Below are 14,477 nucleotides of genomic sequence, written 5' to 3'. Positions count from 1 at the left end.
TGAGAGAGAGATTATGATCCATAAAATGGATTTAAGTTTCATATATTTCAACTCATAGATTGCATATAAAATTAACTTTTCTTTTCATTTTTTATGTGACTAAAGGGCCATGGAATGTTGATGTTGCTAAGAAATCAGAACATATGGTATCCTTGTATTCACATATGAGAATTTAAGTGTTGTATCCAATGTAAAGTTCATATCCATAAGTAGTCATAGGAGTGACCAAGTTATTAGTGCCATGGAAACACACACCAAAATCTGAATCAACAAATCTACTACCAAAAACAATATTCCTGAGCAAGTCATTCAAGATAAATGGAATAGAAAACTACACATTTGAAAACATGAAATCTCTTAGCACTCACAAATTACAAGCTATTTTGTTAAACACAAGCAACCAACAACTGGTTTATAAAGCAATAATCTCAGATCCTGCACAGAACAATGCATGGGTAGTTCAGTTAACAAATATATACTCTTAGCCAATTACATCACTAGCAATCTTCAACTCTTGAAGGTGTAAGACAATGCCAAACTACTACTTGAAAATTTCAACTCCATACAAGTCGAGTTAGCGCATCTCTATTTTCACCGAAAAATCTTCGCCAGATGACTAAGCCTTTCCAAGTTTAGGGGGCTGCCCAAAAAAGTAACATAAGATACTATTATTAGAAACACAAACATCCAAGATAATATCATATTCTAAAAAATGCAGCAACTCATTGATGATATATACCTTCTTAAGATTCATCTTCGATGAAGATCCTCTATCAATAGGTTTTAATATCTCAAAGGAACACACAAGAGATTCATCGACACTCAATAACGCACCAGCATTATCAAACTCCCCACCATAATTCGGAGCAGAAAATATTGTGACCAATCTTCGTTTAGCGAAAAACTCATATCCATCCTCTACAACCTATAAGAACAATTTGAAGTAAAATGAGACCTTAGACAAGTTCAATCTGCTAATATGAACTAAGAGATTTACCTGATGACCTCTGCAAATGAGATCAAGGTCATTTTTATCCAAAAACTCTGTGACTGCATCAGATCCAAAAGTACATGAAACGCCTCGGTCACTATCCGCCCAGCCGTCAATGCTAGAATCAGGATCAGACCAAAGCAGATCACATAGGAGACCATTATCTGGAATTTCAGTAGGCCTTTGAATCTCCTTTATCTGATTCAAATTTTGTAATTCTGGAGAGAGACCTCCATGCATACAAAGTATTTTGCCATCAATGAGTGCAGCCACTGGCAAACAGTTAAAGCAGTCGGTAAATATCTTCCATAGCCTAACATTGAACCTCCTTTTACATTCATCATAAAAACCATATATCCGGTTTATCTTTGCGTCTTCGTGGTTTCCTCTCAAGAGATGAATTTTATCCGGATACCTTATTTTGTAGGCCAAAAGCAAACATATAGTCTCCAAACTTTGCTTCCCTCTGTCTACATAATCCCCCAGGAACAAGTAGTTTGCAGCAGGAGGATAGCCTCCATATTCAAAAAGCCTTAGTAAGTCTTGGTACTGACCGTGTATATCACCTGAAACATAGCTGCAACATTAGGAACAAACAGACAAGGGAAATGTAACATTGAATGCAAATTAAGTCACATGATTCCTATAAATAGGCCATATTTCAGACAAAGGAAAGAATCCATTCTGAACAAATGCATCCAATTTTAATGAGTTAAACTGCTATTGCTGGAACCATTTACTATATATGCCACTTCTTTCTATTCATTTTCATTTATATTTTAATAAACAAAGCATATAGTAAGGTCTTATTGTGTTCTTTTCTTTTGTCTGAGACCTGCATTATTTAGAAGTCACTTTGGACCTGATCAATCCCAATCAAAGCTGGGAAGACTTATTTAAAGGCGCAGAATTCACCCATCGTCACTTTTTTCTGGTATAACCAAGGGCATCTCCTCTCCCAACATTTGTCACTCTCAGGAATCCAACATTTGACCTTTGGCCTAACATGATACTTGGGGATCCAATGGAGCTTTACGCCAGTAGAGATGTTAGTTCATTTTTCTTATTTAAAGAGACAAAATTTACTCGATGTCTTCTTTTTTTTAACTTAAAAGATTTGAACCCGGGACCTTAATCAAGGAACCCAGCTCCTTGGCACTCAGACAAAACTTATGTGGTCATGTTATTGTCTCCTAAACACATAAGTTTCAGTTTTTCAAATCTTCTAAACAATTTCTCCTTCACCTTCTAAATTAGAACAAACATCTTCTGTTTGTTCATTTTCTTAAATAATATTTGATATCCTATTAGGCTGAGCCTTAGTGCAAGGTATGATTATTGGCACACCACTTGTCTGCCAAGATTTTAAATCCTAACAATAAACTCTCCTCTTGTGCATTGAAGCTACATACATCTAACATCCTTGGGCCACAATTGTATCACGACCGCAATTGCAGCCGCATCATCCACAATTGAAATAAACACGACGACAGCCGCAAATGCAATTTAGAACACAACCCATCATCACAAATCCAAAAAAGAACCGGTAAAATCTCTTAATTACAAATCCAAAAAAGAAAACAAATTGGTGAGATTTGCTAGATATGTTGATTGATTTAATAAAACTGAAACAAACCCAAATGGAAAATATAAATGAAAAAAAACAAGAATCTAACCACAAAGGCGAATAGGAGCAGTAAGGTGAAGGAGAATAGGCTGAGATAGAAAGATTTGTCTAGCATTAACACAAAGTTGACGAATCTCAGACTCAGATAACTGCACTTGTTTCCCTCCTTTCCCTTCCAATAATCTTCTTATCACATCATCTAATACACTCTTATCCATCATACCCTCCATTGTCATCATCATCATCTTCTTCTCCTTTCAATAAAAAATGAATCTTTTTCCAAATTGGTATGTAATTTGATGATAACAATAAAAAAATGAAAATAGGCACAGACAAAGGTTAAGGTTTTTAATATGATGTTCGGAATTAGATACTAAAATGAATGATCCATGATGTTTGTCTCATTTTATCTTCATCATTGTTATGATGGGATTTGGGATTTGATGTTGGGTTGGGTTGGCTTTTTCTTTAATTATATTTTATTTGATTACATTGTTTGAATTGAATTCAAAGGTTGAAGTGTGGTTTTTGTTAATTGTGGGTAATTTTCTAATCTAAACAAAAATCGTCGCTAAATAGACTCACTCTTTATTTGGTGGTTCAGAGTTGAAACCTTCAAAGGGAAGGAACTAAATGGCGCGTTTTATAACTTCCACGTGGCAACCATGGATTGGTGAATGTCAGTTGGTCAACGGTGTCGTTTTTGTTTCGCACGTAGAGATTTGAAGTTTTATAGTTACACCAACTTTCATTCCTTAAGTATTACTATTTTTCACATGTTTAGTTACTGAGATAATATAAAAGTTTTTATGATTAAGTTGTACCCACTACACTTAGTTTATTTGCATGATTATGGAGTTAATGTAACTATTTCTCATATTATAAATCTTCTACCAACGATGATGTTGGTTCAAGTAGTATATGTTTGATTTCCCTTAAGCAAGAACGGGAGAGTTAGCCCTACGTAAATGTTCCCGGCTCGGATAAGATAACCAAAAAAATATATTATAAATATCTCATAATCTTACTATACACATATCTTATTATCCCATAGAACTAGTATGAGGAAGCCACTCTTTTGCCATAAATCTTATGCATAAAAAACTAAACTCACTAAAACTCTATTTTTATTTGGGCCATAAAATAAAAAACCGGGCCTAGGGTTTGGGTTAACTACCCAAAATTCAACACAAGGAAATGAAAAACCCTAATTTAGCTTCATCTCCTTAAATACAAACCAGTGGCAGCATTCGCAATAGCGAAGAGTTCTTCCAAAACCCAAAGCCGCAATGGTGATTCTTCTTCTTCACCTTCACTGTTTGTTTGTTTGTTTGTAAAGTTATAATCTTTCATTTGAATAACCATTTTCCATTTCGATTTGTTACGCAGGGTATCGATCTTAAAGCTGGTGGTAAGAGCAAAAAGACCAAAAGAACAGCACCTAAGTCCAATGATATTTACCTCAAGCTTTTGGTTAAGGTACGTTTATATATGATAATTACTCTGTTTAGTGGTTATGAATTTGAATCATGAGATTTCAATGTGTTATTTTTTGTTTGAAACGACGTCGTTGACGATGATGATAATGTGATCCCAGCTCATTATGAAACCTTTTACATTTGTTGTACTAGGTTGGGGAATAGAATTTTTCCACATTTATCTGAGACTGAAAATTTTCATTTTTTTTTCATTTTACCACATGGTGTTTAAAAAAATTAATTTTTTGTTGAATTTTGATTGTGGTATTGGATTTTTTTTGGGAATGACAATGATTTCTTATGTCATTCCGACTCTATGAGACCTTCATTTCAAATTTGAAGGTATGTGAGTATTGATTGTTCCACATTTGGTAGTCTGAGACTGAAAATGTTAGTTATTAGTTTAGGCTTACAACGCAATTTATTTAATTTCAAGGTAACACCAATCGATACTTAATACTGGGGTCGGTTACATAGATTAAATGACGCCACAACAGTCTATTGAAATAATTTATTCATTTTCAATAAGTTCTCTATTTCATGATGTTGCTGAAGATGTTGGAATCTGACTTGCAATGTAGTTCTTTTTCCAAGTGACAATGATGATTAATGTGATCCCAGCTCTTTGAGGCCTTCTACATTTGTTGTAGAATGTCCGGGAAAATAGATAGTTCCACATTTGTCTGAGCCTGAAAACACTCCTCTTGCCATTTTTTATTTTCTAAATGTATACATACATACATACATACATATATATATATATATATATATTATTTCCAATTTGTCAATGGTGATTAAAGTGATCCCAATTTATGATCCCTTATTCTATTATGTTTCTGATTTGAATGCTCCTTAATTTTGTAACTGTTTCATTGATGCCTGAGTTTGATATCATCTGTATGTCGACTTGGTTGCTTTCAGAGGACAGTGGATTCCCAATGATGTTGGTTTACTACCATGCTAATGCTGATAACATGATTAATACTATCATTATACTGAGGGAATATCTCTATATTTCAATTTTTAATGCTGAAGTTTGCTCAGTATTTAGAAATACTCATTTACTAGATTCAGAAACACTTGTTTTCATCACCATTATCAGCCCATGTTTTCAAATTTTGCATTTAAATGATGTTTATATTTACTTATTTGTTCTTTATTGGTAATTTGGTATGTATGGGATGATTCTTAATAAAAATTTCATGAACAGCTTTACCGCTTTCTTGTTCGAAGGACTGGAAGCAAGTTCAATGCTGTGATATTGAAGCGCTTGTTCATGAGCAAGGTTAACAAGCCTCCACTATCATTGTCAAGGTTGATTAAGTATACCAAGGGCAAGGTTTGGCACTCTTTCCCTATATTTATATACACACACACCAATATAAGCATCTGTAGTAATTTGATTAATTAGCTTTTTCTTATATCGTTCTGTTATTTTTTTATGTAGGAAGGTAAAATTGCTGTGGTAGTGGGAACTATAACTGATGATATTAGAACATATGAAGTTCCACCACTAAAAATCACTGCACTCAGGTTTACAGAAACTGCGCGTGCAAGAATTGAGAAGGCAGGTGGTGAATGTTTGACTTTTGATCAACTTGCACTCAGGGCTCCTCTGGGACAGAACACAGTATGTTTCTTTGTTATGTTTTTCAATGATTTGTGTTATCATAAATGCTGTTTGTATCAGTTAATCAAATATTGATTGTATATTTTTGTAGGTCCTTCTAAGAGGCCCAAAGAATGCCAGAGAAGCTGTTAAGCACTTTGGTCCTGCACCTGGTGTGCCACACAGCCATACCAAGCCTTATGTGAGATCCAAGGGAAGGAAGTTTGAGAAGGCTAGAGGAAAGAGGAACAGCAGAGGATTTAGGGTCTGAGTTGATAATGTTGCCCATTTTTGTACTAGTGTTATTATTTCTGATATCAACTTTTTGCTATTTCATAGTTGAAGACAAATTCTTATATTCCTGTTCTGCTAAAAAAGTCAGTAATGAGTTTACTCTACATGGCCGTTCCCTTGTTTTACTACTATAAGTTATATGGTCATCAACACACTTTTGATGCACATCTTATGTGGTATGAATATAACATGGGCTCTTGAATTCTTGAACCACAAATTTCTCACTGTAATAATTGCATCATCTACAATGAAGTTTATGTGCTACCTATCCTCTTGTCAATATCAAATCCACTGTTACAACCCCAACTCCATAGTCTACTATATCTGGTACAACTGACATTATCTTATTCTGTTGAATCCAATTTAATTTGTAACCATCAAATGTAATTAAATATACGTAGTGCTAAGAAGTGTAGAGTAGGAGAAGTGTTTTGTAGCCGCATGTTATGAGTAGTGTTCTCTGCCTGGTCCAACAGTATCGGCCTGGCTGGGTTCACAAGTTTGAGATGATGAAATGGTTCGATGTGTTAAACCATGTTGATGTTCAAAACCTTTTCTAGAGTCAAATGTGTAATCATTGATTAAACCAAAATGATAAGTTATATGTAAGGATTACACTAGTTAATAGTTATCCATAATCTATACTTGCATAATTTCATGTATCCTTGTGCTATCTTCTTTTCTAAGTCCTAACAAAAATGAAGAAATGGGCTTTGTTTTACACAAGATTTGTAGAATAGTCATACCAGTAAATCTAAAGGTGGTTAGAGGAAGGAGCACATAAGAGAGAGCAGTACAGTTTTATATGAAAAAGTCTGATTAGTTGTACATTATGCCAAAACAGTATAATTATACAGAAATGTATTTGCTTTTTAGCCTCTCACCTCACCTGTTTTATTGCATAAAAGTTATAGCCATACATATGATGTCAAATGCTACAACTTAACATTAGAAGATAGGTGCAAATTTCCATGATTCATTTCATTTGTGGATCATATCAGAATTTCCTAATGAAGTCACAAATGTGGTTACTGATATCCTCTGCTGCTTCTTGGTTGTTGAAGTGAGCAACTCCTTTTTGCACAATCACTTCTTCCAAATTTGGCACAACTTCCTTGAAACCTCCACCATGGATATAATCCTTTACCAAGTTGTATCCCATGTTTAACTCACCAGTGATGAACTTAACCGGCACTTTGATTTTCATTCCACTCCATGCTGCTGTGAGCTCCCAATTTCTGCAAAGACACATACCAATCATAAAATACAAGTCATTTTATACAACCCTCATCAAATATATTAATTTAAATGCATATAGAATCAGAGACATACAAGTTAAAGTTTCTATAGTAGTTTAACCCTCCGGTGAAGCTGGTTTTCTCAAATTTGGTTACATAATAAGCAAGATCATCTTCTGTGAGCCAAGAGGGCAAGGTCTCCGGCATATCTGGATTGAATCCGGTTCCAAACTCCCCCTTAGGAAGTACTGGAGGATCAGTTTTGCGAGTTGTAAGGATGTTCCTCAACACATATGCAGTGCCAACTTCAGCCATCTCAGCTTCCATTTTACCCGGCTCCTTCGAAATTGATTGCAAAAACTTATCAGAACTCTCATCACAGAATAATCTCCACTTCATTTAAACAAGCAAACACGCTGAATGTAAAAAATAGTACTCCCTAAAGTTTAATTCATAACTTCACAATTTCATCATCTAATAATTTCTTGAACAAGGGTAAAAAGTGTACATATATGAGAGACAAGCTTCAGTGTTTGGGAATAATCTTTGATTTCGACTCTGATACTACTTATTGGGACTCACGATCAAGAGCTCTTATTACTACTACGCCACGGGAGGATAAAAACTCACTTGCAAGTGAAACACCACATCTTGAACCAAAATCTTAAGACAAATGGTTCACTTGTAAACTCTTTCCTTCATCCCACCCATCCTAACATTTCATTCCATCCTAACCAATCTAGGGCTTCACATTTTAATATACCCAAAGGCTTGTGGTTTTGCAGCCACATTTGACCACATTTCTCTCCAAAGATAATAAACAGAGAACAAAATCACAAAGGCACATCACTAGTAATTTAACACAATGCATTATTACAAAGTAAACATAAGTATTGATGAACAAACCCAAATCTTAGTTAAAACAATTTCATGGTCATAAAAAAGAACCTGGAATCTGCAAATATATAAGTCATCTCCATACAATTCACGCATAGAATCTACAGTTTTGACTTTAGGATTTCTGGGCAAATAAGGAACACTGAGACAGACATAGGCTTTGATTTTATCTGGTCGGAACAAACATAAGTACCAACCAATGATAGCACCCCAATCATGAGCCACAAGAAACACTTGATCCACACCCAATGAGTCAATAAGTGCAACAAGGTCACCAACTATGTGAAAGCAAGTGTAGCTTGTAACTGAAGGTGGTGCATCAGTGTCACCATAGCCACGAAGATCTGGTGCAACAGCATGGTAACCTTGTGAGCTTAAAGATAGAATTTGGTGGCGCCAAGAGTACCATAGTTCAGGGAAACCATGGAGGAATAAGACTATAGGACCTTGTCCTTTTTCAGCTACATGCATGTTTATGCCATTTACTTTAATGGTTCTGTGCTTTATGTCTTCCATTGATAGATATATTGGTGTTGTGAGTTGTGATCTGATTGAAGGTGAAGAAGATAAAGGTGGTTTGGATTTGGCCATTGACTATATAAGAGATTAGAAAAGTTATCAAAGTCAATAAAGTAAATGAGTTGCGTAGTAGATATGTGAATTATTTTCCAATATGAAAAACTCCACATAAATCTAATGAATCAGGCGAAAAGTTACATTTAACCTATAATTAAAGGATATATTTTGACGCATGACAATCGAAAAGAAGTTAGATTGACTTTGATATTATGTTAAGGTTCTATCTCAAAACCAATTGGCAGTGAGAGGAATAGTCCAACATATATTTAAACCATTCTCGGGAAATAATGAAATAAGCGATGTGAGACTCACTTTCCAACATAAATCACAAGAAGAGCTAAATCCGCTAGAGGTGTTGAATTTTTTAGAAGTATATAAAAATGAAAGTTAATCTAATTTATAAACAAAAATTTAAGAAAAATCAAAGACAAATTAATTAAGAAAGATTGTAAGAGGGTTGAGTATTGTATTTAATATTAGCTTTTAATAGGTGCCCTTATTTTATTTATATAATTTATTCATCTATTACATTTAACATATATCATTATAATTAATATAAATTTTTAACATGTGATTAGTTTTTTGAGGCTTTTTTTCAATGAATAGAAGTGTTGCTCATAGGTGAGTTAGGACTTGACCTCATAGGCTTGGGTGGGACACATTGTTTTATCAACTTTTACAAAGATTTTTATAGATTATCTACTAATATGAATCTTATGGCAACAAGATTTTAATTCATAATCGTATTGATTGTGAATTAATTTCTTACTAACTCAACTAATATTGGCTTAACAATGTCTATTGATACATGATTAATTAAGGAATGCGGAATATATATCTATTATATATACTTATGGTTTGCTGATTAAGGTAAATTACATATCAGAAAAGAAAAGAATGTATACACCGATAGTGCAAAAGTTTTTTATACTGTCACTGAATCATCGATCATTCACTTCTAATTATATTTGACTTTTCAAAAAAGTAATCCAAATGAACGATGAATAATACACTAATTGTATATATATCTTTATTCTATTAGTAAATAGATTTCATTACATATATTAAAAGATTAAATGATAAATTTTTTGCCATGTCATAAATAAAATACTCTCATTTAATATGTATCCACTTTCCATTATTAAGAGAGACTAGAAAAAAATGATATATATATATATATATAAAAATAAGAGTTTTCTAAAAAAAAGGCTTGCTACCTAGTTTCCTAATAACAATTATCCTCTTATGAGTCGTTATCACTAGAAATGAAAAAATTGCAGGGTAGCTAATGTCAAGCGGGTGCTAGCATTTAGTATTATCTTAATAGACAAAATTTAATATCTTGTCCATTTTAAAACGGGTTAACGGATTTGCAGGCGGCCCACGAGCAATATTCAATAATTAAAAAATAAAAAAATCCATATAATAAAATAAAAATTAAATAAAGTAGTTGAAGATAAAAAAATTTAACAAAAACGTTGAAATTTTATATGAAGTTGAACAAATCACAATAAATTATAATTTTTTGTGGCCTTTAAAATCATAATATAAGTGAATTTTCTTTTATTTTCCTTTAAACTATGCCCATGAGCCGCCATATTGCCCAATAGAAATACTTGTGGGCTTGGCGGGCAAACATGCAGGGAGAAACGAGCCAATGCCTGCAAAAAAAAGTAGGTTATGCTTATGTAGGCATGCCCGTAAGTATTGTCTATTTTGCCATCTATAGCTATTACCAAGCTTAATACTTTGTTTGGTTTAAGAGATAAAATAGAATGAGAAAAGATAAAGAGAGATGATATGAGTAGAGAGAAATGAGTTGGTTTTAAGAATTATTTGGTAGGAGAGAAACATGAAAGAATTAGGAGAGAAAAAAGTTTATTTTTATTAAATAGACAATTATCCTTATAAATAATATTGAGTACAAGATAAAAATAAGGCATTATAGAAAATGCATAAAAAACTATGTTGGCTTAGCCTCTCTTCCAATGATGGAAAGATCATACCGTACTGGTCGGTTCAACAAGAAAATTGGCGAATTAGACCCCCTAACCAGTATGGTACAGATGTTGAACCGACCAAGTATCAAAACCGGTCAAAATTTGGTCAAAACTGGTCAAAAACCGATCAAAACTAGTGAACCGGTCGGTATTTGACTAAACCGACGAGGTTTATACACATTTTTTTTTTTTAAAAACTTCCAAACTTAAAAACCTATTACAAGGTGACTCATCTTTCAAATTATTCTTCAACACTTCAAGACACATGCTTCCAAGACGTACTTAGATTACACCTTTTGGTTCATAACATTCTTGTGTAATCTCATTGACATTTATGCAATCTTGGAGTACTGTTTGAAGATAGGATTTGATATAAAAATATAATCTCGATATGAGACAACTTTGACTTATTGGTGTTAAATGTTAAAACTCCAAATTTATTTGTTTTGTAGAGTAAGTTGTGAACTTGTGTCATTTATTTATATTTTGGATTGTTAAGTGATATTTTTGGATTGATATATGTTTTGTAATCTAGACTTTGAATTTTTTAAAGACTTAAAGTTTTTTGTTTATGTGAATTTTGAGTAGATTATGAATATGAATTATAAATTTGAGTATCTATCAATTTTGACAAAAAAAAGTTGTTATAGGTTTATATATATAAATATAAGCAGGTATGTCCGGTTTATCTGACATGCAATTTAATTACTAAACTACTAGTTGAATCACTATACCACTGTATCAGTTTTAACAATACTGCTCTCTTCTTATTTTAGAGAAGAAACCAAAAGCAGATTGATCCCACCACTTTTATTTTCTTTCTCACTATATTCTCTCCTTACAAATGAAAAAAAGAAGCATATTTCTCTTAGACTCTTTCTTATTTTCTCTCTCTTTCTTTACTTACTCTTGGGAACAATAAAGCTAATTTTATGAGCCACATAATAAATAAAAATAATTAATATATTATTGATTTTTTAATTTTAAAAACATGAAGAGTTTAACAACAAATAAAAATATCAGTACATGTATAACCAAAACTCTGTTGAGAAACAAATAATTGAGGATCATTTAAGGAGGCAAAAAAACTTGAACAAAATCAATAATGAAATAACAAATATCAAGCAGCCAGGGTAAAAGACAGCCAATTAGTCATTATTTATGAATTTTATATTTTGTTATTGTATTATATATCTTTTATGTTTCACTATCATTGAATATATTTAAAAAAAGTAATACAAATAAATGGTGGACGATGTATTGATCGTGTACAAATCCTTATACTAACAATATATAGAAGTTAGACCCTCTTATTTTATATAATTAGATAAGAGTATAATATCTATGTATTAATAGTGTAATTATTTATCCAAAGTCAATGTATTATTCACCATCCATTTATAATACTTTTATTTAAAAGTCAATAATGATAAAATATGAATGATAGTGATAATGTAAAAATCTCTTATATTATGGTATATACATTTTTTCTCCTCTCACATACACTTATTGACAACTAATTGTTGATATAGATTAGTTTTTGTTTATTTAAAAAAAAATAGGCATAACAAGTTATGGTACAAATATGTTTAACATCTCACTTATTATATAAAAAACTCTCGTTTAGTTTTTGAAAAAATAAGCAAAATGTGACATTTGTTATAATGGGTTATATTTTTTGGATTGCTTATTTTTTCCACCAATTTGAATTTACAATTTATTCCACAATGTTCAATAGCAATTTCATCACATTGCAACAATGGCATGTGGTTTTCCAAAATCTTGATCTCCGTAAGTCAAATTTAAGACGCAAAACCAGTGGCGAATATTTAAAGCACAATAGTTCACACTCCAATGGGACCCCTTCAAAGTATGAAACAAAAGAGACAAAGCACATTTAATAACTTCAACAATTATATCTCATCATCATTTATTAGTGTGATACTTAGTGGATGGAGTTGCTTTTTCGAGGTTTTCGAGGTTGGATCCAAATCAACTTGTTGGTTTGGATGAGGATATTTTGGAAGAGGAAATTAAAGATGTGGTATGAAGTTGTGCTAGTGATAAGAGTTCGGGGCCTGATGGTTTCAACTTCAAATTCTTTCAAGAATTTTGGAGTGTGATTAAAAATGACATTATTCTCTTTATTGAAGAGTTTCAGGCTAACAATAAACTGCCCAAAGATTTAAATTCTTCCTTTATTGTTCTAATTCTGAAAATCATGAGTTCTAATAAGATTCAAGACTATCGGTCAATCTCCCTAGTTGGTCATTGTATAAGATTCTTGCTACGATTCTGGCAGGAAGGCTTAAGAGAGTGATGTGTTCCTTAATTTCTACTACTCAATCTGCGTTTATTCAAGATAGAAACATTTTGGATGTTGTAGTTGTCATTAATGAGATAATTCATTCGGCTAAAAAGGATAAGGAAGGTTGTCTGTTGTTCAAGATAGATTTTGAGAAAGCTTATGATTCGATGGATTGGAGTTTCCTTGACTATATGCTTGGCCGGTTTGGTTTTTCAATGAAATGAAGGAAGTGAATTAATGCTTGTCTTTCATCAACATCTATGTCAGTTTTAATTAATGGGAGTCTGGCGGGGAACTTCTCTGTGTCCAGAGGCATTCGCCAGGGGGATCCAATGGCGCCCTTCCTTTTTCTTATGGTAGTTGAAGGCTTTGCAGGTTTGGTTCGAAAGGCGAGAAGTGTGGGATTGTTTGAGGGCTTTAGAATTGGAAGACTAAATGTAGAAGTTTGTGACCTTCAGTTTGCAGATGACACTGTCATTGTTTGTAAGCCTACTATGCAAAATTTGTGTTGTACGAAGACTATCTTGAGGTGTTTTGAGCTAACATCAAGTTTAAAAGTGAATGCTCATAAAAGTTCACTTTTTGGCTTACATGTGTCTAATTTCTTCATTAATGCTGCGAAGAACTTCCTCTCTTGTAAGATTGGAGCTATTCCTTTCTTGTATTTGGGTATTCTAGTTGGAGCTAATCTGAGGAGGGTGTCTACATGGCAAAGTATGATTGATGTCATTTCTAAGAGGTTGGCCTCGTGGAAATACAAGCATATCTCTTTTGGAGGGAAAATAGTTCTTTTGAATGATGTTTTGTCTAATATTCCTACTTACTTACTCTCCATCTATAAAGCTCCTAAGAAAGTGTTTAAAAAAATTATAACCTTTCAGCGAAACTTTCTTTGGGGTTACAAGAAAGGTCGTAAGGGTATTGCTTGAGTGTCTTGGGCGGATGTTTGCAAACCTAAGGAAGTAGGTGGCTTGGGTGTGCGTGATTTGTTCATTTTCAATGATTCCCTTTTGGGGAAATGGAGATGGCGCAAACTTATTGAACCGAATGCTTTTTGGATGAAGGTCATTAACTTGAAATATGGCTCTGATTTGTCTTTTATTTATAATTCTGACGCTTCGATTTGGTGGAGGGATCTGGGAAAAGTGGGCTTGCTCAATGGAGTGAATGGTGGTTGGTTTGCTCAAAATATCTGGAATAAAATTGGTGATGGTACTGAAACTCTCTTTTGGTCAGACATTTGGGTGGGTCAAAGAAAGTTAAAGGAGGTCTTCCCAAGATTGTTTTCCCTAGCTCGAGATAAAGAGGCTAGTGTGTCAGATAGTGGTTGTTGATTTGAAGATGTTTGGTCTTGGGAGATCCTTTGGAGAAGACCTTTGTTTGGTAGAGAGAAGTCACTGACTAGTAATTTGCAGGTTATCATTCAACATCATTCTTGCAAGCGGGAGGCAAAGGA

General features: G+C 33.3%; 3 protein-coding genes across 4 annotated transcripts; 1 reads left to right on the top strand and 2 right to left on the bottom strand.

Annotated features, from left to right (window-relative positions):
• On the bottom strand, positions 189 to 3,160 carry LOC109332388 (serine/threonine-protein phosphatase PP1). The gene is made up of 4 exons (XM_019567361.1): positions 2,668 to 3,160; positions 998 to 1,557; positions 740 to 925; positions 189 to 640 (listed from the first exon to the last, which is right to left on the bottom strand). Exons 1-4 carry the CDS (start codon positions 2,861 to 2,863, stop codon positions 617 to 619), a joined length of 966 nt encoding a protein of 321 aa, XP_019422906.1. The 5' UTR covers positions 2,864 to 3,160; the 3' UTR covers positions 189 to 616.
• Positions 3,795 to 6,153, top strand: LOC109332406 (60S ribosomal protein L18-like). Its single transcript, XM_019567384.1, has 5 exons — positions 3,795 to 3,910; positions 4,008 to 4,097; positions 5,307 to 5,435; positions 5,544 to 5,726; positions 5,818 to 6,153. Exons 1-5 carry the CDS (start codon positions 3,908 to 3,910, stop codon positions 5,974 to 5,976), a joined length of 564 nt encoding a protein of 187 aa, XP_019422929.1. The 5' UTR covers positions 3,795 to 3,907; the 3' UTR covers positions 5,977 to 6,153.
• Positions 6,773 to 8,749, bottom strand: LOC109332373 (bifunctional epoxide hydrolase 2-like). Of its 2 annotated transcripts, XM_019567349.1 has the most exons (4): positions 8,186 to 8,749; positions 7,332 to 7,576; positions 6,948 to 7,237; positions 6,773 to 6,906 (listed from the first exon to the last, which is right to left on the bottom strand). In XM_019567349.1, the coding sequence occupies exons 1-3, from the start codon at positions 8,723 to 8,725 to the stop codon at positions 6,997 to 6,999; spliced, it is 1,026 nt and encodes a 341-aa protein (XP_019422894.1). In that variant the 5' UTR covers positions 8,726 to 8,749; the 3' UTR covers positions 6,773 to 6,906; positions 6,948 to 6,996. The 2 variants fall into 2 exon arrangements, with proteins under 2 accessions (XP_019422894.1, XP_019422885.1); XM_019567340.1 differs by having other exon boundaries at positions 6,869 to 7,237.

Source organism: Lupinus angustifolius, chromosome LG02 (genome assembly GCF_001865875.1).
Source record: "Lupinus angustifolius cultivar Tanjil chromosome LG02, LupAngTanjil_v1.0, whole genome shotgun sequence".
NCBI lineage: Eukaryota > Viridiplantae > Streptophyta > Magnoliopsida > Fabales > Fabaceae > Lupinus > Lupinus angustifolius.
Note: the sequence above shows the minus strand (reverse complement) of the source record. Positions and strands in the feature narration are given on the sequence as shown.